Source organism: Giraffa tippelskirchi, chromosome 5 (genome assembly GCF_054371585.1).
Source record: "Giraffa tippelskirchi isolate mGirTip1 chromosome 5, T2T-mGirTip1v1.2.pri, whole genome shotgun sequence".
NCBI lineage: Eukaryota > Metazoa > Chordata > Mammalia > Artiodactyla > Giraffidae > Giraffa > Giraffa tippelskirchi.
This window is the reverse complement of record NC_137279.1, coordinates 135794781-135819938: the sequence shown is the minus strand read 5'-3', so window position 1 is coordinate 135819938 and position 25158 is coordinate 135794781. Positions and strand designations below refer to the sequence as shown.

At 38.7% G+C, this 25158-nt stretch overlaps 1 protein-coding gene across 4 annotated transcripts in view; it reads left to right on the top strand.

The window, feature by feature from the left end:
• Positions 1 to 25158, top strand: part of DNAI3 (dynein axonemal intermediate chain 3) — a 76873-nt gene that overhangs the window by 11632 nt on the left and 40083 nt on the right. For all 4 annotated transcript variants that reach the window (XR_014053566.1, XR_014053567.1, XM_081490050.1 and 1 more), the window contains 9 exons: positions 4651 to 4832; positions 5550 to 5654; positions 8060 to 8209; positions 9349 to 9548; positions 14507 to 14623; positions 18247 to 18437; positions 19204 to 19328; positions 21233 to 21322; positions 23835 to 23921. Coding sequence is in view for 2 of the 4 variants with exons in the window: in XM_081490050.1 (XP_081346176.1) it covers positions 4651 to 4832; positions 5550 to 5654; positions 8060 to 8209; positions 9349 to 9548; positions 14507 to 14623; positions 18247 to 18437; positions 19204 to 19328; positions 21233 to 21322; positions 23835 to 23921 (1247 nt within the window). In the remaining 2 variants the exon portion in view is untranslated. The remainder of the gene's footprint in view (positions 1 to 4650; positions 4833 to 5549; positions 5655 to 8059; positions 8210 to 9348; positions 9549 to 14506; positions 14624 to 18246; positions 18438 to 19203; positions 19329 to 21232; positions 21323 to 23834; positions 23922 to 25158) is intronic.

The following is a 25158-nucleotide window of genomic DNA, read 5'->3' as shown; positions in this document are numbered from 1 at the left end:
AGGGTTTGCATTAACTGTTGTTACTATAACGGTAGGGAAATAGATTAATGAATGAGAATGAAGAGTCCAAAAATAAACTCACATATATATGGTTGATTGATTTTCAACAAAAGTACAAAGGCAATTCCGTGGAGAAGAGACACTCTTTTCAATAAACAATTTTGGAACAATTGGATATCTACAGGCAAAAAAGTGAACTTCAATCCATGCTGCACATCACATACAAAAATTATCTCAAAATGGATCATAGACCTAAATGTAAAACCGGATATTATAAAACTTCTGGAGAAAAACATAGGAGAAAAGTATTTGTGACCTTGGATTAGGCAAAAATTTCCTAGATAAAACACCCAAAACTGTAAATTCTAAGAAGTCTTTGCCTAATTGGTTTTTTTCTTTATGAAATTCTAGTCAGAATGAGCTAAAGGAATGAGCTCTTGCTATGTGCAACAATATAAATGAGTCTCAAAATAATTGTGCTAAGCAAAAGAAGACAAACAAAAAGCATATAATGTGCATTTATAAATAGTCCATAAAAAACAAGCTGCTGATCTATAGAAATGAAAAGCAGGTCACTGATTGCCTGGGAGTGAGGAAGGGTGCTGGGAGAAGGGGCAGAAAGAACTTTTTATGTATTATGGTTGTGTTCTTTATCTCGATTGTGGTGATAGTTTCATGGGCCAATGCATATATTTATCAATTTGTACACTTTAAACATTTACAGTTTATTATTTATCAACTATTTATCAACAGAACTGTTTTTTAAAAAGTAAACCAAAATGTTAAAAGAAAGATATGGATTTAAAAAAAAAAAAGAAAGATATGGATGAAATGCATGGGACTTATGTACATACTGGTTCAGTATGCAGGATTGGCCTAATCGCTGTGTGGCCTATGATTTGTACTGCACAGCCTGCATCCTTGTGCACATAGGATTCCGAGTGAGTTAGTTGTGGAGAGCTTGAGTGTGTCTTGGGCCCCTGCTCTACCAGGCTACTAGGTGAATAACTGCACTCACTGCATCCTGTGCAATGTACCTTTGTTACCTCCCTGACTATGTGTGAAGAGGAGCAGGACCCTCTCCTGTGCTCTGCTGTGTTCACACATTTGAGAGAAAGTACAGCATGCTAGATACAGTACAGGGAATTTGGTTTGGAACCTAGGTCCCCTATTTCTAATTCCCAGCCCCTGACCTTGGATACTTTACTTGTATGCTGCAGGCCTCAGTTTTCTCAGCTAAAAAATGCAGGCAGTTACAGTAATGGCTTCAGAACGTTGTTATAAAGAGTAAATAAATTAATTATCTGTGTAATGTGCTTGGAATAATGCCTGGCAATAGGTGCTTCCCAGAAGCTTCTATATAGCAGACTGTTTTTCACTCACACTGTCATTCACTCACTGCACTGGCCTGGCAAAATGTCCAGCAGGTCTTGCCCTCATGGAAGCACTTCTGACCTCTGCAAGCTTCAGGATGCCCTGCAGGCCTTCTCCTCAGCTCCGGCATCTTTCTCACCCTCCGCCCAGAGCCCATCTCACCACAAATCACCAGAGCCTCATTGTTATACACTTACAGTGCTGTCTTCAGTGCAGTCCTCAAAGCCTAAATAACAACAATTCTTTCATTAAATTTAACCAGAGATCCTTGGGGTAGCCAGAAGTATCAGACCTTGCTCTGTTTAGTTTGGCCATTGTTCAGGTAGGGCATGGAGGTACTGGACTGTAGTAGTTCTGTGTGGTCTACTGGCTACTAGTTGCCTATAGTTATTACTGATTGTAGATCCCAGCCAGAAACAGGCTACTACTACTACTAACTTCTAGATAAAGGAATGTAAGATCCTATATTAAAGTTGCTTTGAAAAAGCCCAGTTAGTGACTTCCCTAGTGGTCCAGTGGCTAAGACTCTGAACTCCCATGCAGGGGAGCCGGGGTTCAATCCCTGGTCAAGATACTAGATCCCATATGGTGCAACTAAGACCCAGTACAGCCAAATAAATATTTTTTTAATGCTCAGTTAGTGTGAAAGGATTACTTTTATGACTAATATCTAGCCATTAGGATTTGAAGTATGTTTAGTGGGAGTGGGTGACATAGAACACCATCTTGGTCCCTGCCCTTCCAGTTTCTTGGATGGTAGGAAACTTTGTGGCCTTTGTGAGCACCTCCGTTCATGAAGGACAGCCACCTCCTTTCCAGCTCTAGCTCTGTGTGCGTCTCACAGTTCCACCTAGTGGTTTTCTAAGGCAAAACTGCAAGAACTCTGCATTGGACACTGCAAATTACAGCTAGCAGTATTATTTTAAAGGATAACTTGTATGTGAATCAAGTCAACAGTTGTTTTTTGAGTACCTCCTGTATGCCAGGTGTCAGAATTAGTATTTTTCAGGAGATAAAAACGGGCAATTTGTTTCTAATTTATCAACAACTTACATTCCAAATGTTTGCTTATTATGCCAACTGATTGTACTTTGCAATATGCTGCTGCTAAGTCGCGTCAGTCGTGTCCGACTCTGTGTGACCCCATAGACGGCAGACCACCAGGCTCCCCCGTCCCTGGGATTATCCAGGCAAGAACACTAGAGTGGGATGCCATTTCCTTCTCCAGTGCATGAAAGGGAAAAGTGAAAGTGAAGTCTCTCAGTTGTGCCCGCCTCTTAGCAACCCCATGGACTGCAGCCTACCAAGCTCCTCCATCCATGGGATTTTCCAGGCAAGAGTACTAGAGTGGGGTGCCATTGCCTTCTCCGACTTTGCAATATATTTCCATATATAATCAGTGTTACACCTATAGAGACTAAAAACCCCCAAATCACCTGAATAATTATATCATCGAACCACTAGGGCTAGAAGTCAGTGTTGCTGTGAGAAAATAAGCTCACTATTCCTACTTGAAAGGCCACATGCCCTTCTCCCCTCGATGATGCTCTGTTGAGCAGTGGAGGGAGGGTGTCAGACACCCAGGTGTGGGGCCTGGAGAGGATGAGAGTGGGTTCTGGGACCCTAGGAGCATGCGGTTAGGGGACAGAGTTCTGGGGGTAAATGCAGAACTGAGACTGGGGTGGTAGAAGCTAATGATGATAAAAAGAAAAAGAAAGTGAGAAGAAGGCTTGAGAGAGGAGATGGCAACAGGCAAAATGATACCTTGTTCCCTTCCATCCACTGTCCCAGGGCTTGCTGCTGCCCAGGACTGACCTGGGGTGGGGGCAAAGGGACCGGAAGAAGAGGAATGGAAGCCTCCTGAACCTCCCCTCCTCCTCTTCTGAGGGCAATTCTGGGACTGGGGAACCAGAGGAGGGAAAAGGAACTCCCTATCCCACCTTCCTCCTCACTGCCAGGTTTACCAATATGACCTAATTGGAAAGTCAGTAGCTTTAAGATGTGAAGAACTGAATAACAAGTTTGACTGTGAAAAAGAGCCCGGGGTAGCAGAGGTACCTATTGAAGGGCATACTAAGGGCAAATAGCACAGAGGTAGTAATGTCAGTAGGGAGGAAGCGTTGATGGGCTGAGAAGGGTGGAGAGGGGCAGGCAGGTCTTCAGACTGGAGGGAAAGGCAGAAAGACAGGGCTTGTGCTAATCAGTTGGTGGGCAGGGCTGCAGGCTGTTGTAGGATTCTTTGCTGTACAGACAGAATTTTCTCTGTGAGAGGAAATGAGGTCATCTGGTGAGAGAGAGAAGCAGGTGAATAGTGAGGGAGGGGGTGTTTTAGGAAGGCAATACAGGTTTGATAGAGCCTAAAAGGGCGATAATACCTTCAAACCAAAATTTCACTTTTAAAACCTAGCCTAAGAAAAGACTTTGAAATGTGATAAAACTTTATAAACTAGATAATTGTTTGTAGAGTTGTTTATAATCATTAGAAACAAATTAGAAAAATAAAAGTAATGCTTACCAACAACAGAGTGATTAAAAAAATGCTACAGAATTACACTAGTTTAAAATGATGCATTAGAAAAATTATATAATGTCATAGTAAAATTCTACTGACATAATGGTAAGTATGAAAGGCAGGATTTAGAATTTCATTTAAGATACTATTAATATGTATGGAGTGACTGTAATGAAACAAACGATTAATACAGGTTCTCTCTTGAGAGATAGTATTATGGGTAATTGTTGTTTCTGCCTTTTTATCTGTTTGACATTTCAAAAACTTTATTTCATTTTGGAGTATAGTTGATTTACAATGTTGTGTTAGTTTCTGCTGTACAAAGAAGTGATTCCGTTACACACATACATATATCTATTCTTTTTCAGATTCTTTTCCTATTTAGGTTATTATACAATATTGAATAGTGTTCCCTGTGTTAATCAGTAGGTCCTTGTTGGTTATCTATTTTAAATACAGTAGTGAGTATATGTCAATCCCAAACTCCCAATTTATCCCTCTCCCCACCCCACCCCCCAACGTTTCCCCTTTGGTTACCGTAAGTTTGCTTTCTAAGTCTGTGAGTCTGTTTCTGTTTTATAAATAAATTCATTTGCTGACATTTTTTATAATGGACAAACTTACATTTAAAATAGAAACACTGATTTTAAAGTCTTTTAAAATTTTAACCAAGACAATTATTTAAAGCAAACAACTGCATATTTCCTAGTGTTCATATTTTAAATGGTTATATATAATGTCCAAATTCACTTTGCTTTTCCCAGGCCATCCAGAAATTTATCCTTTAGTGTTAACTACCAAGACCCAGGAAATATTTAGCTGCAAAGTAGATGAAGATGTCACAGATGAACAACCTTATAAACTTATCAAAAAAGAAGATATTTTTGCAGACTTTGCAAACAGAGCTGCAGTATCTGATTTCTACCCAGTCAAAAGAATTGTCCAGGTAAGTACATCATCCCTCTTTATTTTTTGGCCCTACCTCAAGAGGTTCCTGATACATAATTGCAAAAGTTGAAGAGATTCTTAGGCTCAAATCTGGCATTTCCTATTACCTTTGGCAAATGCTAGCTTGCCCATGTCTCTTTAGGAATCCTTCTCGATGACCCTTTGTGAAAAGCAAACTCCTATCAATGATAGATTGTCTTATTCCATACCCAGAAAAGCTCATTCTTACCCGATTTTAACTAGAAAGGGAACCTACTCTATTTTCCCATACTGGTTTGATTGTAAACATTCATAATTTTAGTCCTAATTTGTCTGCAAATATACCAGAGAGTACAACACTAGATAAAAGGAATGCTTCTTTTTTTTTCCTTGTTATAAATAAAATTGCATGGTAAATTTCCATGAACCCATTGTGGCTTTTTTTTTCTCCTTTCTTTCTTAAACTTTTTATTTTGTATTGGGTTATAGCCAATTAACAATGTTGTGATAGTTTCAGGTGAACAGTGAAGGGACTCAGCCAAATATATTATCCACCCATTGTGTTTTAAGAGCTTTTGTAAGTTAATAATACAACTTTCAACTTGGGGTTATTAACCATAGACTATGGTTATCTTCTATGATTGATTGATTAAAGAAATATTAATTTTGTGTCTATATCTGAATAAACTGAATGACTGCTGAACATTAACCTTCTCTTTCAATTATATTTTTGTAGGAATATCCTGGAGATGAGCTTCTCCTTGTTTACGACAGAGACTTCAAGTATGGACTTAACTTTTATCTTATTGGAACTGAAGAGGGCAAGGAAAACTATTTAAATGTAAGTACACCCTAAGTCAGTGCAACCTGTTGATTGTCAGAAGGAAGCAGTACCTCCGGGGGTGGGGAGCAGACATGTTCATGATTATTCTCGTTCAGCTCTGATTCCCTGGGACCTAGAGTAGGTGAGCAGTAAGTGTGGAGTGAGGTAGCTAAGATATCTCAGGGTCACAGGTACTCTTAGTTCTTTGCCCTTCACTTATCCAATGAGAGTGGAAACAGCAAATCTGCTCTCAGCCATTCCTTGGCCCATATTTCTGGTTCTCCTCCTGCCATCTCTGTGACTTCAGGTAAGTTACTGAACCTCTCGTCTGCAAAATGGTGGTACCAGTAGAACTGTCGTGAAGATTAAATGGGCCAAAACAGGAAAAGCCCTTTGTACAGTGCCTGGCACAAAGCTAGGGGCTCCATACATGTTTGCTATGATTATTCAAAAGCAAAAATTTGAAAGGACAACTTGGTCAGTGGGCAGTTGAAGGGAACGGGGTGTCAAAGATAAGCAAAAAATAAAAGAATGGTAGTTTCCAAGGAAAAGAAGTCAGTTCACCTTTGGGGTGTTGCATTCAAAGTGGTTGTGAAAGGTAACAAGCTTGCCTTCTGATCTAGCATCCTCATGAGGAAGTGTAGTCAAAGTGAGGGAGACAGAGGAGTATGCATGGTTGCCCAGTAGCAAGAAAAATAAAGGAAAGCCATAGAGTTTTAAAATACCTAAGACTTTTTAAATTTGATATATCTGTTAGTCGACATTTTCAATTTCATTTTTATGGTTGCTTTTCTCTGTGTTTTAGTTTTTTATTATGGTGGAATATTTCAAATGTATAGAAAGGTATACATGATGAAACAAATATCTACACAGAATTAACAAATGTTAATATTGATATTTTATCATATTTACTTTAAATACTTTTGAAACAAAATATAACAGATAACGTTTCACTCCTGTTTACATCCTTCTTAATTCAATTTTTCAAACTCATCTCTATAAGGAACTAGTGTTAGTTGTTATAGTCTTTTGTTCATGGTTTCATACTGTCACCATGTATGTATGTTCTACAAATAATGTATCTTATTGCCTAAAATTTACATAAAATTATACAACTTGTTTTGCAACTTCTGTTTTTCACTCAGCTGTAAAATTCTATGATCTATTCATTTTGATACATTTAGACGTCATATACATACAGATTGAATTTGTTCATTCCAACTGTTTTATGAGATTTTATTTTTATTATTCCACAGTGTATCAACCTTTTCCCTATTCACATTCATTTAACTGCCCATTTTCTTCACTATTATGAATATGGTAGCAATGAACATCTATATATCTATATCTGTATTTATATCCATATCTGTATCTCTCTGCACCTCTCCTTGCAGAGAGATTTAAAAAACCTTGATTTAAACCTGGATTTAAAAAACATTCACTCTTTATAATTTAGTGGATATCATGTTTATTCACACATGTAATCCTCTTATCAAAGAGCATTATTAAATCAGAGAAAATTAGTTTTGTATTTTATCAAGTTTTAGCATTCCATATTCTTCAGTATTTTTTTTTTATCACACATCTTTTCCCTTTATTCTTCTTCCATATTTTTCTTCTTTAAGCTTCTTTTTCTTTCTTTTTTGCCCTTTACTCTTCCCTTTTTTCCTTAGTTTCCTTCTCATAATTGAACAGCATGAACCAGCAAAGAAGAAAAATAATAAGGCAGAGCTTAATGAATTTATATAAAAGTAAAGCTTATTGCAAAATATACATGTATAATTATAATCTAAATTTGGTTATATATCTGTGTATTTTTTTTTTGCTGAACTTATCTCTTTTTTAAAAAATTGAAGTATAGTTGAATTACAATGTTGTGTTAGTTTCAGGTGTACAGCAAAGTGATTCAGACATATATATATAAACACACACATATATATACACACATATACTTACATGTATATTCTTTTTCAGATTCTTTTCCCTTACAGATTATAACAAAATATTGAATGTAGTTTCCTGTGCTATACAGTAGGTCTTGTTGGTTACCTATTTTATATATAGTAGTTTGTATACAGGGCTTCCCAGGTGGTGTTAGTGGTAAAGAATCCACCTGCCAATACAGGAGACACAGGAGACATGGGTTGGATCCCTGGGTCAAGAAGACCCCTTGGAGAACGAAATGGCAACCCACTCCAGTATTCCTGCCCGGAAAATTGCATGGACAGAGGAGCATGGTGGGCTACAGTCCAAACGGTTGCAAAGAATTGGACATAACTGAGCAAGTTCACACACATTCGTGCACATTAGTGTGTATATGTTAACCCCAAACTTCTAATTTATTCCTCTTCCCTTTTCCCCTTTGGTAACCGTAAGTTTGTTTTCTGGTAATACATTTTAGAATGCTATTTATTCTATTCCAGCCCCCAGAACTACCAGAAGAACAGGAAGAACATAAAGAGCATATTCCTGAAGAAACATATATTTATAAGCCACCTATTTCTAAACCATGGGTTTCTTTGGGCAGTGAAAAAGAAATCGAAGAAGAATCAGTTAAGGAATCTACAAAACAGGTCAGCAGCTTGAATGTGATCTCCAGTCATCACCTCCCTAGAGCTGAGCAACGCTTATTCCTGAGGAATCCATATGCTTTGCTATGTTTGCTGTGGTGTTATGATTTTTCATTTGATAGAAGAATGGTCACTGCCTTAGGTGGGTGTTACGGGTTGAATTATATCTCCTCCAGGAAGATAAGTTCAAGTCCTACCCTCCAGTAATTCAGAAAGGAAATAAGGGGAGTTTTATCCAACATGGCAGGGGTCTTTATAAAGAAGATGGGGTTGTGAAGACAGAGACACCAGGAGAACACCATGGAAGATGGGGGCAGAGGTTGGAGTGATGGATCTGCCCCCAGGGGAATACCTAGGATTGCTGGCCATGACAGCAGAAACGAGGAAAGAGGCAGGAAACACATTCTCCCGCAGAGTCTTCAGAAGGAACCAACCCTCTAACAGCTCTTTTCCTTTTTTAAGTTGGGGTTTAGTTGCTTTGCCATATTGTGTTGGTTTCTGCTGTACAAGGAAGTGAATCAGCTATATATACACACATCCATCCTTATTACAGACTTCTAGCCTCCACAAACAAGGGAGAATAAATTCCTGCTGTTTTAAGCCACCTGGTCTGTGGTATATGGTACGGCAGCCCTAGGAAACTGAACACAGTGGCATTCCCAGAGCAGCCCCTGCGAGGAGCAATTGTGTGCAAATGATTAAAGGGTCCCAGAAGAGAATAGGGGAAGCAGCAGGACAGAGACATGGCAGAAGCCCTGCAAGTGTGCACTCTCAGGCAAAAGTCTAGCAGAGGAAAATCTTCAGCCTGCACCCCTAGGGAACTCTGGAGTGTAAATTACACCTCAGAGTTGTCTCAAACAAGCAAAAGAGATGGGCTTACCTGTGCCTCCTACGGTCTATCCCTGGTCAGGATATAAACTGCTAGTCACTTCCTGTTCCTTGTACCATCAGGCAAAGTGGCCTGGTAGCCCTAGAGCATGTCCCATGGAAGAGCAGTAGATGGTGGCTTTGGGAGAGCAAGACCTGGAAAGGTGCACAGAGATTACATCCAAGAGGATGTGGGCAGAGCACCGGTGCTGTCGACCATACATCCGTTCTTCTCCAGAGACCTATGTCTCCTTTACTGCTCACCTGTGTTGCAGATTACATATATGATTTCTCGAAAACGAAGGGAATTTGGTGCTCCCATTAAATTCAGTGACCAGAACGCTTCCAGTGTGAAAGATGCCTATATTGAATGTACAGCCTACCCAGATAAAAATTTCACCCTTAAGCAACTTGAGAGAGATGTTGGCATGCAAGTAGTCCCCCAAATCAAGGAAACAAGTACTCAGACAAGATGGTAAGTATGAAATGAATCTATATTTTTTTTCAAAAGCAACTATGGTAAAATCTAGCAGTATCTGTGATTACTGTGAGAGAGCTTTAATAGAAACTAATTGATGGTGATGTCACAACTCCACAAAGTAATACAGCTCAAAAACAACTATTATAATCACTGATGCTTTTTAAAAATCTTGCTAGGAAAATGAAATACAAGTATATATATGACTGTGTAAAGGGGCTTCCCAAGTGGCTCAGCGGTAAAGAATGGGCCTGTAAAGCAGGAGATGCAGGAGATGCAAGTTCAGTCCCTGGGTTAGGAAGATCCCTTGGAGTAGGGCATGGAAACCCACTCCAGTATTCTTGCCTGGAGAATCTCATGGACAGGGGACCCTGGCGGGCTACAGTCCGTGGGCTCGCAAAGAGTCAGACACGACTAAAGCAACTTAGCACACACGCATGCTTTTTTTTAGGATCAAAAAACTTTTATTTTGAAATAATTCTAGATCTATAGAAGATAAGCCACAAATGTTGGATATGATTTTGAGACACAGAGAAAGGGTGAACTTCCCAGATTTTTTTTTAATGACCTGAACAGTTCCAGGGGGTGGGATAAGCAGAGTTCACAAAGGACTAGCCCAGGTAGGGTGGAGGGAGTAGCAGAGGCAGAAAACAAGCAGATTCTCTGCGGCAGGCAGGAAGGAATTTCGGCAAGTTCTGAAACAAAGAAGAGGAAAGATTAGAGCTATTAAATAAGTTGAGCCAGATTAATTTTTGAGAGTTTAGTATTGAAACTCCAACTAAAAATCTTAATTTATCGACTTAAAAAAAATTGGAATATATAGTGGAACTATATGTAACCTTATCCTGTATTTTCCAAGTCTCCTGTAAATGTGTTATCATACTTTCATAATTTAAAAAATTTAAATTAGAAAAAAATAAGATGAGCCAGGCAGTGTGTATTGGAGTGCAGAGGGGAAAAAAAGCCTGTAGTTGAGAAGATTGGCCAGAGTCTTTGTGTGTGTGTGTGTGTTTGTGTGCGTGCGTGTGTGTGTGTGTGTGTGTGTGTGTTAGTCACTTAGTCGTGTCCGACTCTTTGCAACCCTATGGACTGTAGTCCGCCAGGCAGCTCTGTCCATGGGATTCTCCAGGCAAGAATACTGAAGCAAGTTGCTATGCCTTCCTCCAGGGGATCTTCCTTACCCAGGGATCAAGCCCATGTCTCCTGCGTTGCAGGCAGGTTCTTTACCCACTGAACCATCTGGGAAGCCCAGATGAGAGTCTTCTATAATTAAACCTGGTCACAGGTAAAATGCGACCAGTGTCTAAAGTAAAGTGGTGGCAGTAAACCAAGAAAGAGTGAAAAGGAGACGTGTAAATACAAAATCCAAAAACTCCCATCTTTAGAACCAACAAACAATTAGCTGATTTCTCTGCTTTTTTATTTTTTTCTTACAACAGAACTCTTCACAGAAGTTTTCCACATTTTCTAATTCTACCTTCTCTTCTTCCATTCTGTCTAAAGCCCACTCTCTTCTTAACAAGGTCACCAAAGACCTGCAGTGGTCTGATTGCCTAATCCAGTTTTCAGATACCCTCTCTCTCTACTTCTCAGAAGTATTTAACATGGTTGACTGTTTCTCCTTCTTGGCTTATGAGCAATATTCAATGTATTCTTTCTAACTCACTGGCAGCTCCTTCTCTGTCTCTTTTACTGGATCCCTGTCCTCCCAACTTCTAAACATTAAAGGACCCCCAAAGCTAATTACTTTTGATGTTTTCTCTAACTACACTTAATCCTTGGGTGAATTTTTTAAGTTAGAGCACATGTACATAGACACCAGGGGTCAGGACAAGACGTGAGTCAGAAGCCAGGGAGGCATATGGACAGACAGGCCAAACCAAAAGAGATGAAGAGAAAGACAAAGATTGGTAGACAAGGACTGGTAGTCAAGTCTTGGCAGAGAATTAGGACGTCAAAAATCATTAAACACTGAGAAGTTAGAGTAAGACCGGAAGGAGAGTGGTGATTCATTAGTACAAAAGAAACTTGAATTTTGAGACAAATTTCTTAGTCAAGCCAACTAGCGATTTCTGTTTACTCAGCCATAAAAAGGAATGAAATTGGGTCATTTGTAGAGAAGTGGATGGACCTAGAGTCTGTCATACAGAGTAAAATAAGTCAGAAATAGAAAAACAAATACTGTATATTAACACATATATGTGGAATCTAGAAAAATGGTACAGATGAACCGATTTCCAGGGCAGCAGTAAAGATGCAGACATAGAAAATGAACTTGTGGACAGAGCAGGGGAAGGGAAGGAAGGGAGGAATTGGGAGATTAAGATTGACATATAGACACTACCATGTGTAAAATAGATAGATAGTGGGACCCTGCTATAAAGTACAGGAAGCTCTATTCGGTGCCCTGTGATGACCTAGATGGGTGGGATGCGGGTGGAGTGAGAGGAGGTCCAAAAGGGAGTGGATATATGTGTATATATAGCTGATTCACTTCATTGTACAGAAGAAACTAACACAACATTGTAAAACAATTATACTCCAAGAAAATAAAAAGAATGAGCCAGCCAGGATAGACTCAGGAAGGAACAGTGAACTTATGACAGCAGGGACCCTAACCACAAGACTTTAGATTTAGTTGGCTCTCCATGCATGTTGAGTGATTATGATGGACAGTTGTTTCTATGTGGATGGAAAGAAAAGATGAGAAATAGCTACAGATCTTGACCCACAAAGTAGAGGAAAGTGGGAAGGAGCGAATCAAAAGGAATTCAAATAGTTCGCATTCACGTAACTTGGGAGAATGCCGGTACCATTTACTAAGATCAGAAATTAGGTGGAAAAGATGGGCTATATGAATGTGATGGAAGAAGTAAAAAAAAAAAAAAAATCAGGGATGAGGTTCAAAGAGCAATGACTATGAAAACAAATGTTGACAGTGTTCTTACGACATACCAGTCATTCTTCTAAGTACTTTGCACACACTCAGTGTGTTAACTGAGAATTAACTCAGTTAATTCTCACAACTGCCTTCTGAGGTAGACATTATCTCCATTTTACAAATAAAGAAACTGAAGCAAAGAGGTTAAAAACAAAAGCACAATGTTTAGAACATAATTTAAATTTTAAGCAGTAATGAATAGATTCACTGAGAAACAACAAGACAAATCACATTTTAAAAAGTGAGAGTGACTCAGTCATGTTGCTACTTTGATGAAACCACCAGGCGCCACATAATTTCTTGCTTAATCCTACCCAGAGGGTACCAGTGTGGATAGAAACCAAAAGGCAAAGCCAAGATCTGAACCCAAGTCTCTGATTCCAACACCAACATTCTTTCTTTCCATCATCCTGTCTTCTGCTATGGACACTGATCTAGCCAGGGAAAAAAGAAGTTACTGTTCAATTAAATATAAGCAAAACTCTCTTTAGCACTCTTTTTGATTACTATCCATTAATATACTTGCCTTTCAGAGACATGTTATTGACGTTTGTTCAACAAACACAGATTAAATACAACCTAAATTTTTCGAGCACTTAAAATGTGCTAGGCACTGTTTTAAAAGCTTTGCATCTATTAACACATTCAATCCTTACCATGACACTGTGAGCTAGGGGACATTAAGAGCTTCAATTAGAGATTAAAAAACAGGCACAGGGATGTTCAATGTTGGGTTGGCAAAAAAATTCATTTGGGTTTTTCCATATGATGTAACAGAAAAACCCAAACATACTTTTCAGCCAACACGTAATTAATTAGCTCAGGGTCACATAGCTAGTAAGTGACAGAACCCGGCTTCAAAGCCAGGCAGCCTGTTACCAGAGTGTACTCTCTTAAGGATTGTACCATATGATCTTTCTACAGCCCCGTACCCTAAAATCAAGGAGCTCACCCAGTCTAGTGGGTGAGACTGACAAAGCCCAGAGGTATAATACAATGTATAATGTCCAAGGGTGGAGGTGAATACTGAGAGCAAAATGGGTGGAATAATTTCTCCCAGAATCCTGCTGTCATTACTGCCAAAATGTAAATCATTTCTGGTTTTGTATATTTAGAGCAGAGTTTCTCAACCTCAACACCACGGTCTGGATAATTCTCTGTTGTGGGGGGGTTGGGGTGGGGGTTGCTGTCTTGTCCTCTCTAGGGTGTTTAACAACATCTCTGGGCTCTATGCACTAGGTGCCAAAAGCACTTCCAGCTGTGACAACCAAAGTTGTTTCCAGACATTACCAAATGTCCCTGGATTGAGAAGATGGGCTAGTATCTCACTGGTTTAGAAACTCTGATTTAATGAAATGAAGAAAGAATGAAAAACAAATGTAACAAAATGTTAATAATTGAGAATAGACTTGTGGACACAGTGTGGGAAGGAGAGAGTGGGACGAATTGAGAGAGTAGCATTGACATATATACTAGCATATGTGGAATAAATAGCTAATGGGAAGCTGCTATTAATATATAACATAGGGACCCAGCCTGGCAACTCAGTTATGACCTAGAGAGGCAGGATGGGGAGGCAGTGGGAGGGAGGCTTAAGAGGGAGAGGATATATGTATATACACTTATGGCTGATTCACGTTGTTGTATGGCAAAAACCAATACAACATTGTGAAGCAATTATCTTCCAATTAAAAATTTTTAGAAATGTTAATAATGATGAATCTGGGTGAAGCATGTATGGGAATTTCTTATCCCCTTCTTAAAACTTTTCTGTAAGTTTAAAATGGTATCTAAATTTTTTTAAATAAAGAATTCGCTGATTACATCAGAGAGAAATTCGCAAATACTTTGAATGGCAGCTGGTATCTAAGGTAAAGAAAAAATTCAATATATAGAATTTAAATATAAAGTAATATCTTAATATGGTCACAGAGAAAAATCTTTGACCTGCCATGACCTATATTTGTTTGTCTTTGATCTAATTTTTGATATTCAATTTCTTTTAATATATTAGGACATATCCCAAAAATGCTACTACACAATATTATCCAAGAGAATTTTTGGAAGAAGAAAAAGAGGCATTGGGACAATCAAAGACTTTGACTGAGTTTCTTAACAGTGTGTCCACAAGGTAAAAATTGTATGTTAAATTAAAAAACATAAAATGTGTTTGTTTACTTATAATAAGAGACCTTAAAAAAACAACTCCATACCTGATGTACAGGTAGAAAGTGTGAAGACAGTTCTTAGACATCCATGAGCATGTGATACTTTCTACAGATTCTGTATATTTCCCTTCCTTTCCCTTCTCTTGCTAAGCAACATCCTAGACCTTCCAAGCGAGGGCCACACCAAATGGTGTGAACCTGGAAGGTATATACTGTTGAACATGTGAGGATGTTTTCCTAAGGGCAAATTACCATTTATTTAGCATGGTTTCTATTATTTAAGTCTTTTTGTTGATTTTTTATAGGATTACAAAGATGAGGATGTTGTGGATGTTGAGGATGATCATCACATGATAGGAATTTACAAAAATATATTTTAGATGAGAATTTGAGTTCAGTTCAGATATAATTTTTGGATGTGTCACCCTTATCTCTAATTCCTATGTTGCTGCACTCTTATTGGCTCTGAAAGAGAAGTGTCTGCAGAATGCCCCCTATACTCATACCAGGGCCCTAGGCAGACCCTGAGGACTTCTAAACCAGAGAAAAAGTTTGAAGGTCTCATCAAGTTGATATCAGAGTTCAGATAAGTGGAACCATGGTGGACAAGTCTGCTAGCTGTGCCAATAGGCTGGGTTCCATTTTTTTCCAAAATTAAAGATTTGGTAGACAAATTCATACAGAGCCTAAGTTAAGCTTTTTTTATTTTTATGAAAACATTTTAAGAGTAAACGTCTTGAAAATTCCAACAACTCTCAAAAAGTTGTTACCTAGAGAGAATCTGGTTCAAATTTTCAGTATAATTATTCAGAAAGAGCTTATTAACTATTTGCCACTCACTCACAACATGTATGCTATAGTTTTTCCTATGTGGACAATTAGAAAGAAACCTGAGGTTTCTTTTCCTTTCCACATAAAAATTCAGTAATTACTGAAAATTTTCCTAAGAACATTAAAAATGAGAAGTCTGTCTATATACAATCAATTTTGAGGGAATAAATGCTCTATAGCCAATTCTCAATTATCTACACTGCGTATTATCTTTAGACTTGGGCTTTTATTCTTCCCTTTCAGTTGCCATACTTATAAAGAGAGGAATAGTGAAGAGCTTCATAATTCTTTCCTTGAGATGTGGGATGGAGGAGCCAAAACTATAAGAAGAGGGAAAATTGGTACAGGAATTTTAACAGCCCTGGCAAAGAATAAAAAAGAAACCCACATAACCATCACAGCCATGCTTCCTACTCTAGAACTGTTTTAAGGTTTGCTTAATTTTTTAAAATTAAAATAAGCCTTCTTTTGTTCTGGAAGAGAACTCTTTTAGAAATGAGTTCCTTCGTTCTCATAGAATTTTATCTAGAACGAACTAAGGCAAGCATTATTTGCAAAAGAAGAAAAAAATCTGAGAGGGAAGTGAGAAACTTCAAGGGAGTTCAAAGCAACTGAGAAACATTCATCTTGAGGTTAAGAAAAAAAAAACACAAAACCAATACCCATGGGCTTTCACTCAGACTACAAGCTTTGCAAAGCCTCAGATTCATCATGCTCAGGAACCACACAGTACAGTGCAGGGAAATCAAGAAACAGGAAACCAGAGAAAAGGTGTTGTCTTCATATCTCCCTTGTGAATTACTTCCCAGTGCAGGCTGAAACAGAAAGAAATGATTTTGAAAATGCTATTAATAACAAATGCTTCTACTTGAAACTGAGTTTAAACCTTGAAACTCCGGGTGTGAACCTGCCCTATGCAGGGTGATTCAAACTTTAATGTGCATACGAACCACCTGGGCATCTTGTTAAAATGCAGGTTCTGACTCAATAGATCTGGGGTTGAACCTGTCACTCTGCATTTCTAACAGCTCCAGGTCATGCTGATGCTGCTGGTCCAAGGAAATGCATCTAGTTTGAAAGATGAAGTACAGAAAGAATTTAGCCCAGAATATTCAATTATGCAGTGAATGGTTGTTGTTGTTTAGTTGCTAAGTCCTGTCTGACTCTTTGTGGGGACTGTAGCCTGCCAGGCTCCTTTGTCCATGGGATTTCCCAGGCAAGAGTACTGAAGTGAGTTACCATTTTCTTTTCCGCGATATCTTCTCGACCCAGGGATCAAACCTGCATCTCCTGTATTGGCTGGAGGATTCTTTACCAATGTGCTACCAGGGAAGTCCACAGTGAACAGTAGTGAATGATTAATGACAGAGGTGTCAAATGGTACCCTTGTTTAATGTGCTAGGAATATCTATTATGATACTTTAACTAAAGTTTTTTTTCTTTAAGAAATTCATAATTGAAAATCACTCTTTCAACTTACTATATTTATTTTAAAAAATCAAGTTATTTGGACTTTCAGTCATTAGGGTAAAACCTTGTGTGGCATTCTAATTGTGGGAAAGCTCCTAGAGGCCTTGGCAGTGGGCTGAGTTTTCAAGCCTAAGCACATAAACGGACAATAGACATTATAGCAACTTATAAAACAGGAACTTGTCAAGCTGAGTCCTTAAACTAAGAAGAGTACTCAGATTGTTTTTCAAAGGAGCAATATTAGTACTTTTAGCAGGATAATTTTTCATTTTTAGGGACTGTCTCATGCATTGTGGGAAGATTAGAAATAAAATTAAACACACTAGCACTTCCCAGACACTGTGACAGCTAAAACCACCACACACACACACATGCATATACACACATTTCTAAACTCCAAATCTTCCCTTGAGAAACACTGATTTGTTGTTTTGAATTATATATATGGTATAATTATTATATATACCAGTATAATAATTATATATAAATACAGTGATTAGTATACATGATCATTTGGTACTGAATATGGCTAAAAAAATTTTGCCCTTTCTATCAATTTGGAGTTTTCAAAAAACAAATGAGATCAAGTTCAAAGTAGACATTTACTGCGAAGTTCACTGTGAAAAATAAAGGAAGAGGAAGCATGACTGAGCAGGGAGAGCTTCAGACAAAGTCTCAGACAACCCGACAGGGAGCTGCAGAGGAAGACAGCCTGTTGGAGGAGTCCCGCCCCGGGCAGGATCAGCAGCCCTGGAGTCCGCAGCCACCATGCTCCGTCATTGACCCACGGGGAGCATGACCTTGGCCTGGAAGCTGAGGCAGATTGTGATGCTGTTAGAGGCTGTCATGGGTTTCCCCGGTGGCTCAGTGTAAAGAATCTGCCTACCATGCAGGAGGCATGAGTTTGTGCCCTGGGTTGGGAAATCACCTGGAGGAGGGCATGGCAATCCACTTCAGTATTCTTGCCTGGAGTAACCCATGGACAGAGGAGCCTGGTGGGCTATAGTCCATGGGGTTGTAAAGAGTCGGGCATGACTAAAGCAACTGAACATGCAGAGGCTGTCAGCTAACAGTATCCTGGCACTAGAGTTTTGAGTAGCACACTGCCATGAATTTTTTTCTCAAGTCATTTAATATTTCACATAGGGTTAATCATTAGTTACCAAATACAACGGAGAATATTTTTTTCTTTCAGTATAAATGAAGCAGAAGGAGCTGCTGAAAGATATATCATTGAATACTAAAATCCAACCTCTTAATTCTTCTTTTCTCTTTTACAAAATAGTGTGGAAATAGCCCTACAGCAAAATGAAATCATGAATACATTTATTAATGACTGGAAATGCCTGGCAGAAGAAGAAAGCACCTTTGGGGATAAGACGGATACCCACCTGAAAGAGTACCAGTCCTTTACTGACCTGCACAGCCTAACCGAGAAGATGATCACCTGTGTCTCCTGGCATCCGGTCATCTATGGTGAGGCAGAGTCTAGACTGGGATTCCCTCCTGGGATGACATCAGAATAACCTGTTGCTTTTATATGTAAAGTTGTAAACTGGCTCACTTTCAATAAGACAGTCTCTATTCCTGAGTGCCTGCACCTGCCAAGAGCTTTCTTCACCCTCTCTTCATCTCTCCTCCCAGCTACCTACCTTTTGGGACCATATTGTGGTCTATACTTTATAAGGAGAGGACCAGAGCTCCCACATTGCCCTGCTGGTGTAATGCCAAATCTGGATTTGACTGGGACTTGTTGGGCTCCCAAGGCTAGCTTCACTCCCTGCAACACTGCCTCTCTGATTACTGGGCAAGATAGGAGACACATCTCCTTTAAAGAGCTCAGCAGCCAAGAGGGTAGGAATGTGAGAGGGCAGCATGATGGACAGAGCCAGCCTTGCTCTCTTTCTTCCTCCTTTCCTGCCCAGTGTTGGCCCTTTCCTCACAAAAACAATCATCTTTTGTTCTTACTAAGTCTTCAAAGTGCACCATTGATTTTATACCAACAGTCCATATCAATTTGGACCAGTCACAGTCAAGTGCTAATAAGCAACAGTGGCTACTGGCAGCCAATGTGTTATTAGACAGTACAGCTCTAACAATACTCTTGGTCTCCTGTAGAAAATTTTTACACAGGTTTCATTAAAATGGAAGTGAACAGTGACTATGTAGAAAAACCTAACCTAACAACACTTCTTTGTGCACAATGGCTGTAGATTTTAATTCCCAATTGTGTTCCAAACAGGGCTAATAGCTGTGTCGGTGGCTGTACGACTGTCCTTTGAAGAGAGGGTCCACTTTTCTGGTAAATTACTGCTGCAACCGTCACTGATTCTTTTCTGGAGTTTCTCTGATCCCATACATCCTCAGGTAATAAAGGAGAGTCATCCACATGGTCTAAAAATTTCAAATACTACTTTCACATATCTTTAGCAGTTTTAATTGCAAAACATTTTATAATCACTTAAGGTTGTAAACTCCTATAAAGCTAGGCTTTCTTTAGAATTTTTTGTCGTTCAATTTGAGCAAAACTCAAGTTTACACTTAGCTTATCGAAAAAGTTTATTGAACAAATCAACATATTATTTTTAAAAATATTATAAAAGAAATGTTCAATTGATTTTAAAAGAGCAAACTCTTTTATAGGCTTTATTTCAGTACTAATTGTTCAAATGCAAAAAGATTTTAGTTTCCCATGAACTTTGTCAATTCCAAGGATCACCAGCAGGAGGTGGTAATGAGTAAAGATGACTGTGTGGGAGATGGTGGGGAGTGGTGGGGACTGTGGCTCTGGAGAGTACACAGCCCATCTGTGGGGACAGTACTCTTCAGCTGTTGTTGCCAAGTGGTCCCGCCTGTCGAGAGAATCCAGCAATTTTGTGGGAGATCTCCCAAGTTTTAAATACCTCAGTTAAAACTAAACCAAAGCACACAGCAATCCAAATAAAATAGGCTGAAGGTTGGGTTTACCCCTCATAGTGTTCAGTTTCCAATATCTGCTCAAGATGAGTTCTGTTTAGGGGGAGGGAGTTTATAGTGTTGAATTAAGTTTTTTCAACATACTTAAATATATTAATATTTTGTTTCTATAAAGCATTGTATAACTAAGATTCCCCTAATAAGTCTTAGCCTCTCCTATTTCTTCTTCCTTAATTCATCTGAATAAAGGCAATTTTTACTGATAGAGAGTCTAGATGCTTTAATTATTAAAAATACTGAGATCAAAATGACAGTTCTGTCATTCTTCATCCTTGGCCTACTTACCACAGGAATGGTGCCATCTCTCACTGGGGTTTTCTAGCATTTTCCAGTAGTGTAGAACTAGTCTCCAGTCCATGCCATGGAAGTGTGGTGAACCTCCTGGAAAATAGGAAGAGCAAAGAAACACTCTCCTTTCCTCTATTTTGAAGAATAGTTTTTAAAAGATATGCAAATAATTTCTTAAAGATAAAATGCAAGTGATTTTGTCTTTGTTCTAATCAAAACTATAAGAAAGTATTAAAAGATTTTATTTTCGAAAGTAGAGTTTTCTCTAGAATTCACAAAATGCCAAATAAACCAAGATAATACATCCCAATTCCAATTTGAATCTTTAGCTCAGTGCTGGTAAACCAGTGGCCTTTGGGAACCTGTATTTTCGGTCATTAATTTTTAAAGAAGAATGATAGCCATGCAAGTGTTGAGCTTGCTGGTGACACAGTAGCACAGATGCTAACTATGGTTAGTTTATCTATTTCCTCACACTGTTGTATTCCTTGCAGAGCTTCCTGCCTACCCTCCAGGGACTTGATTTTGTTTATGGGTTCTGTATTATTTTAAAATTTGAAATAATATCACTGGCAACTCCATCATCTTTTTTTATTCACATATTTTATTTTTGAGTGCTCCTTCTGTGCCATGCTAGTATATACAGATGGAAATAAATCATATAAATATCCTGACCTCCCAGAGCCTGCTCTCCACACTTTTCAGAAGCACTGATTTCATAGACTTTTTATCTATAAAAAAAAATTATAACCTTGACCCACAAGGGTGGAGGAAGGGAGACCAGGACCCCTTGAGAACCTACCTGCTCTCATGTGCATGATCAACATCCAGAACAAAATTCAGCAAAAGCAGCTTCCGCTCTGGAGGTAGAATTCTGGGAATGGACTCCATGTGCATGTTTTTATAAATAACTATAAAATTAGACTTTTGATTTTATTAATATTATTTTCTTGCCATGATCATAATAGTTTTTCTCATTCTCTCTTGAATTTGGGGATTTACCTTAGTTAATGCTGGAAAGCCCAGATGACATCTTCTGCTTCCAGTTCTGTCCGACTGACCCTAATATCATTGCTGGCGGTTGCATAAATGGGCAGGTACATCCGTTTGTTTTTTTTTTTCCAGCTCTTTATTAATTTAGGCAGCATTCTGTTATACATTTTGTCTGGTTATGTTTTTGAAAGTAAGGGTTCAATTCAGCAGAGGAAAGGCATGCCAATTCCATACCAATCACCATGCCTGGAACTGGGTTATAAAAATGTGGTGGACATGGCATCTAGGCTTAAGATGTCCACAGGGTAACCCAGTTATATGGTAACTGGAAGAAAACTAGGTCAGATCTATTTGTGTTGCTGAACTAGAACCATGCATTGTGTAAGACTCCAGGGAGAACAAAAGCCATAAGCATAATACCTCTTGGTCAGGAGGCCTCTTCTGAAATTTCCCTAGGGGTAGGAGTTAGGGAATGATCCAGGATTTAAACAGAATTATCTGGAAAACATACCTATATCACTGAATTTATGTGTGTACACTTTGACACATTTTAAAAATTATGTAATTTATATAAAACTTAGATTCTCTCTTCCAATTGCCTGTTTCTCCAACAAAACAAAACAAAAAACTTACAGCTATTTTATGATCAAAGTTTAAATTCATTGTGATATAGTGAATTTGACTATTACTAGGGTATAATGACCTTTTATCGTGTGGCTAGGAAAGCTTTCTTGTGGTTGAAATGTAAATGACTGCATCATCCATGCTCACTTATCCAGAACCAAAACATCTAAGTAAACTAATTTTCTTCCATGGTTTTGTTCAACAATAACTGGTGGTTATAATGAGGATCCAGAGCACATCCTCCAAGCCCTGCAAATACTGCCCTCTTTACTGATTGAGAAGGTGACGCAACTTTTCAGAATATTTTAGAAAAGCAAATGATGAAAATAAAATCAGCCACAATTGTGTAATCCTGATATTTTAGTGTATGGAAATGACTTTTAATCATTGAAAATTATTCTAGGATTGCATATTCTACTTTATTCTGATTTTTTAAAAAATGACCATTGATGTATATGTAAATTCATAGCTGGCCATGCTGCTGCTACTGCTGTATAGTTGTTTTTTGTTGTTGTTGTTGTTATTTGAACCTTTTAATTATTTGTAGAGATATTTTAAACACAGAAAAGTACACAGGCACTCAATGTATTGACCACCCAGATGAGTTTTTAGTTTTCAGTATCTTGCTTCACAAAATATAAACATAAGGTCTTTCAGCTTGTGGGAAACAGGACTAGAAAAGTGAAGAACATCGATCCCTTCCAAAACTAGCTTTTATTTATAGCTGTAGCTTCCAACTTTATTTTAGTGCTTTATAAACTCACCAAATGCCACTACTTAACATTAGCAATAAATTGCACCTTGTTGACTTCTAACCTTTACTTGAAGTTGTTAGTGTAATTGATTGGACACCTGCTTTTGCACATCTGCAAATGGTTATAAGTTATATATCAAATCCATTCCAGAGGGATGTGGAAGAAGAGAAAAAGAAATGGATCTTATCGGCTTTTTGAAATGATCTTTTCTTTTCTGTCTGGGCTTCCCTGGTGGCTCAGCTGGCAAAGAATCTGCCCGCAATGCAGGAGACCTGAGTTAGATCCCTGGGTTGGGAAGTTCCCCTAGAGAAGGGAACAGCTACCCACTCCAGCATTCTGGCCCGGAGATCTCCATGGACTGTATAGTCCATGGGGTCGCAAAGAGTCAGACACGACTGAGAGACTTTCACTTCACTTTCTTATCCAGCTAATGAATCTGGATAATTTTGAAACGTCAACCACTTGATGTAGTTGGTTTTTTTCCATTTGTTGTGCTGAGTGCTTGTCCCATTCAATACAGAGACTCATGTCTTTCACTTCTGGGAAATTTTCTTCTATCATTTCTTTGATAATTCACCTTTCTTCTTAAACTGCTGTATAGTTGTTAAGTCGAGTCCAACTCTGCGACCCCATGGACTGTAGCCCACCAGGCTCCTCTGTCCATGGAATTCTCCAGGCAAGAATACTGGAGTGGGTAACCATTTCCTTCTCCAGGGGATCTTCCCGACCTAGGGATCAAACCCAGTCTCCTACTTGGCAGGCAGATTCTTTACCACTGAACCACCTGGGAAGCCCTGGAATTGGCCATGATATTCAGTGAAATAGAAATCATCATTTCCTAGCCTTTCAGACAATTTTGGGTGTTTGTACTTAATTCTGGAGAATAGAGTTTTCTCCTGGGTCTAAAGCAGTTGTCCCCACAATCAGTACATTCCTCCAAACAGAGGAAGAGCTGTTCCCAAAGCAGAGAGAATTGCATGATATGTATCTTGGATTAAAAAATTTTGGCATTCATTAACACTAGCACAAAAAAGAGCTGAAAATGCTTTTATAGAGAACAAATTTTCTATATTACCTTTAAAAGTTGCTGACTTAAAATATAGGCTATTTTTTATTATCCTCCCAAGGTGATTGATTTATCAGAGTGCATACAATACCAATAATTTTTTTTAAATGTTGAAGACTCAATTTGCTAATTCCTAAAAATATGTTATAATAACATTTATTTCTGTTTTAGATTGTCATGTGGGATATTACTGCATATGCAGATCGAATAGAAAATATCAAAGCAGGTGGTAGTAGAAGTAAAAAAGTCACTCTCAAGGTTAGTTTTTATAACTTTTCACCTGCAAGTTTATTCCATTCAGGAGTTTATCAAAAAGTATATGACAAGGTTGCCAAGCTAAAGAAAGACTCAGTAGAAACAAAGACTCAGTAGAAAAAAAAAAGTATTATTTCCTGTCTTCACATCTGCTGCAGACACATTTTGAGTTGCTTTTATGTAGGCCCTTGAAACAATAGAATGGGAAAGACTAGAGATCTCTTCAAGAAAATTAGAGATACCAAGGGAACATTTCATGCAAAGATGGCCACAATAAAGGACAGAAACAGCATGGACCTAACAGAAGCAGAAGATATTAAGAAGAGGTGGCAAGAATACACAGAAGAACTGTACAAAACAGATCTTCACGACCCAGATAATTACAATGGTGTGATCACCACCTAGAGCCAGACATCCCTGAACGCAAAGTCAAGTGGGCCTTAGGAAGCATCACTACGAACAAAGCTAGTGGAGGTGATGGAATTCTAGTTGAGCTATTTCGAATACTAAAAGATGATGCGGTGAAAGTGCTGCACTCAATATGCCAGCAAATATGGAAAACTCAGCAGTGGCCACAGGATTGGAAAAGGTCAGTTTTCGTTCCAGTCCCAAAGAAAGGCAATCCCAAAGAATGCTCAAACTACCGCACAATTGCACTCATCTCACACGCTAGTAAAGTAATGCTCAAAATTCTCTAAGCCAGGCTTCAACAGCACGTGAACCGTGAACTTGCAGATGTTCAAGTTGGTTTTAGAAAAGGCAGAGGAACCAGAGAGCAAATTGCCAACATCCGTTGGATCATCGAAAAAGCAAGAAAGTTCTAGAAAGACATCTACTTTTGCTTCATTGGCTATGCCAAAGCCTTTGACTATGTGGATCACGACAAAGTGTGGAAAATTCTGAAAAAGATGGGAATACCAGACCACCTGACCTGCCTCTTGAGAAATCTGTGTGCAGGTCAAGAAGTAACAGTTAGAACTTGACATGGAACAACAGACTGGTTCCAAATAGGAAAGGGAGTACGTCAAGGCTGTATATTGTCACTCTGCTTATTTAACTTATATGCAGAGTACATCATGAGAAACGCTGGGCTGGAAGAAACACAAGTTGGAATCAAGATTGCCGGGAGAAATATCAATAACCTCAGATATGCAGATGACACCACCCTTATGGCAGAAAGTGAAGAAGAACTGAAGAGCCTCTTGATGAAAGTGAAAGAGGAGAGTGAAAATGTTGGCTT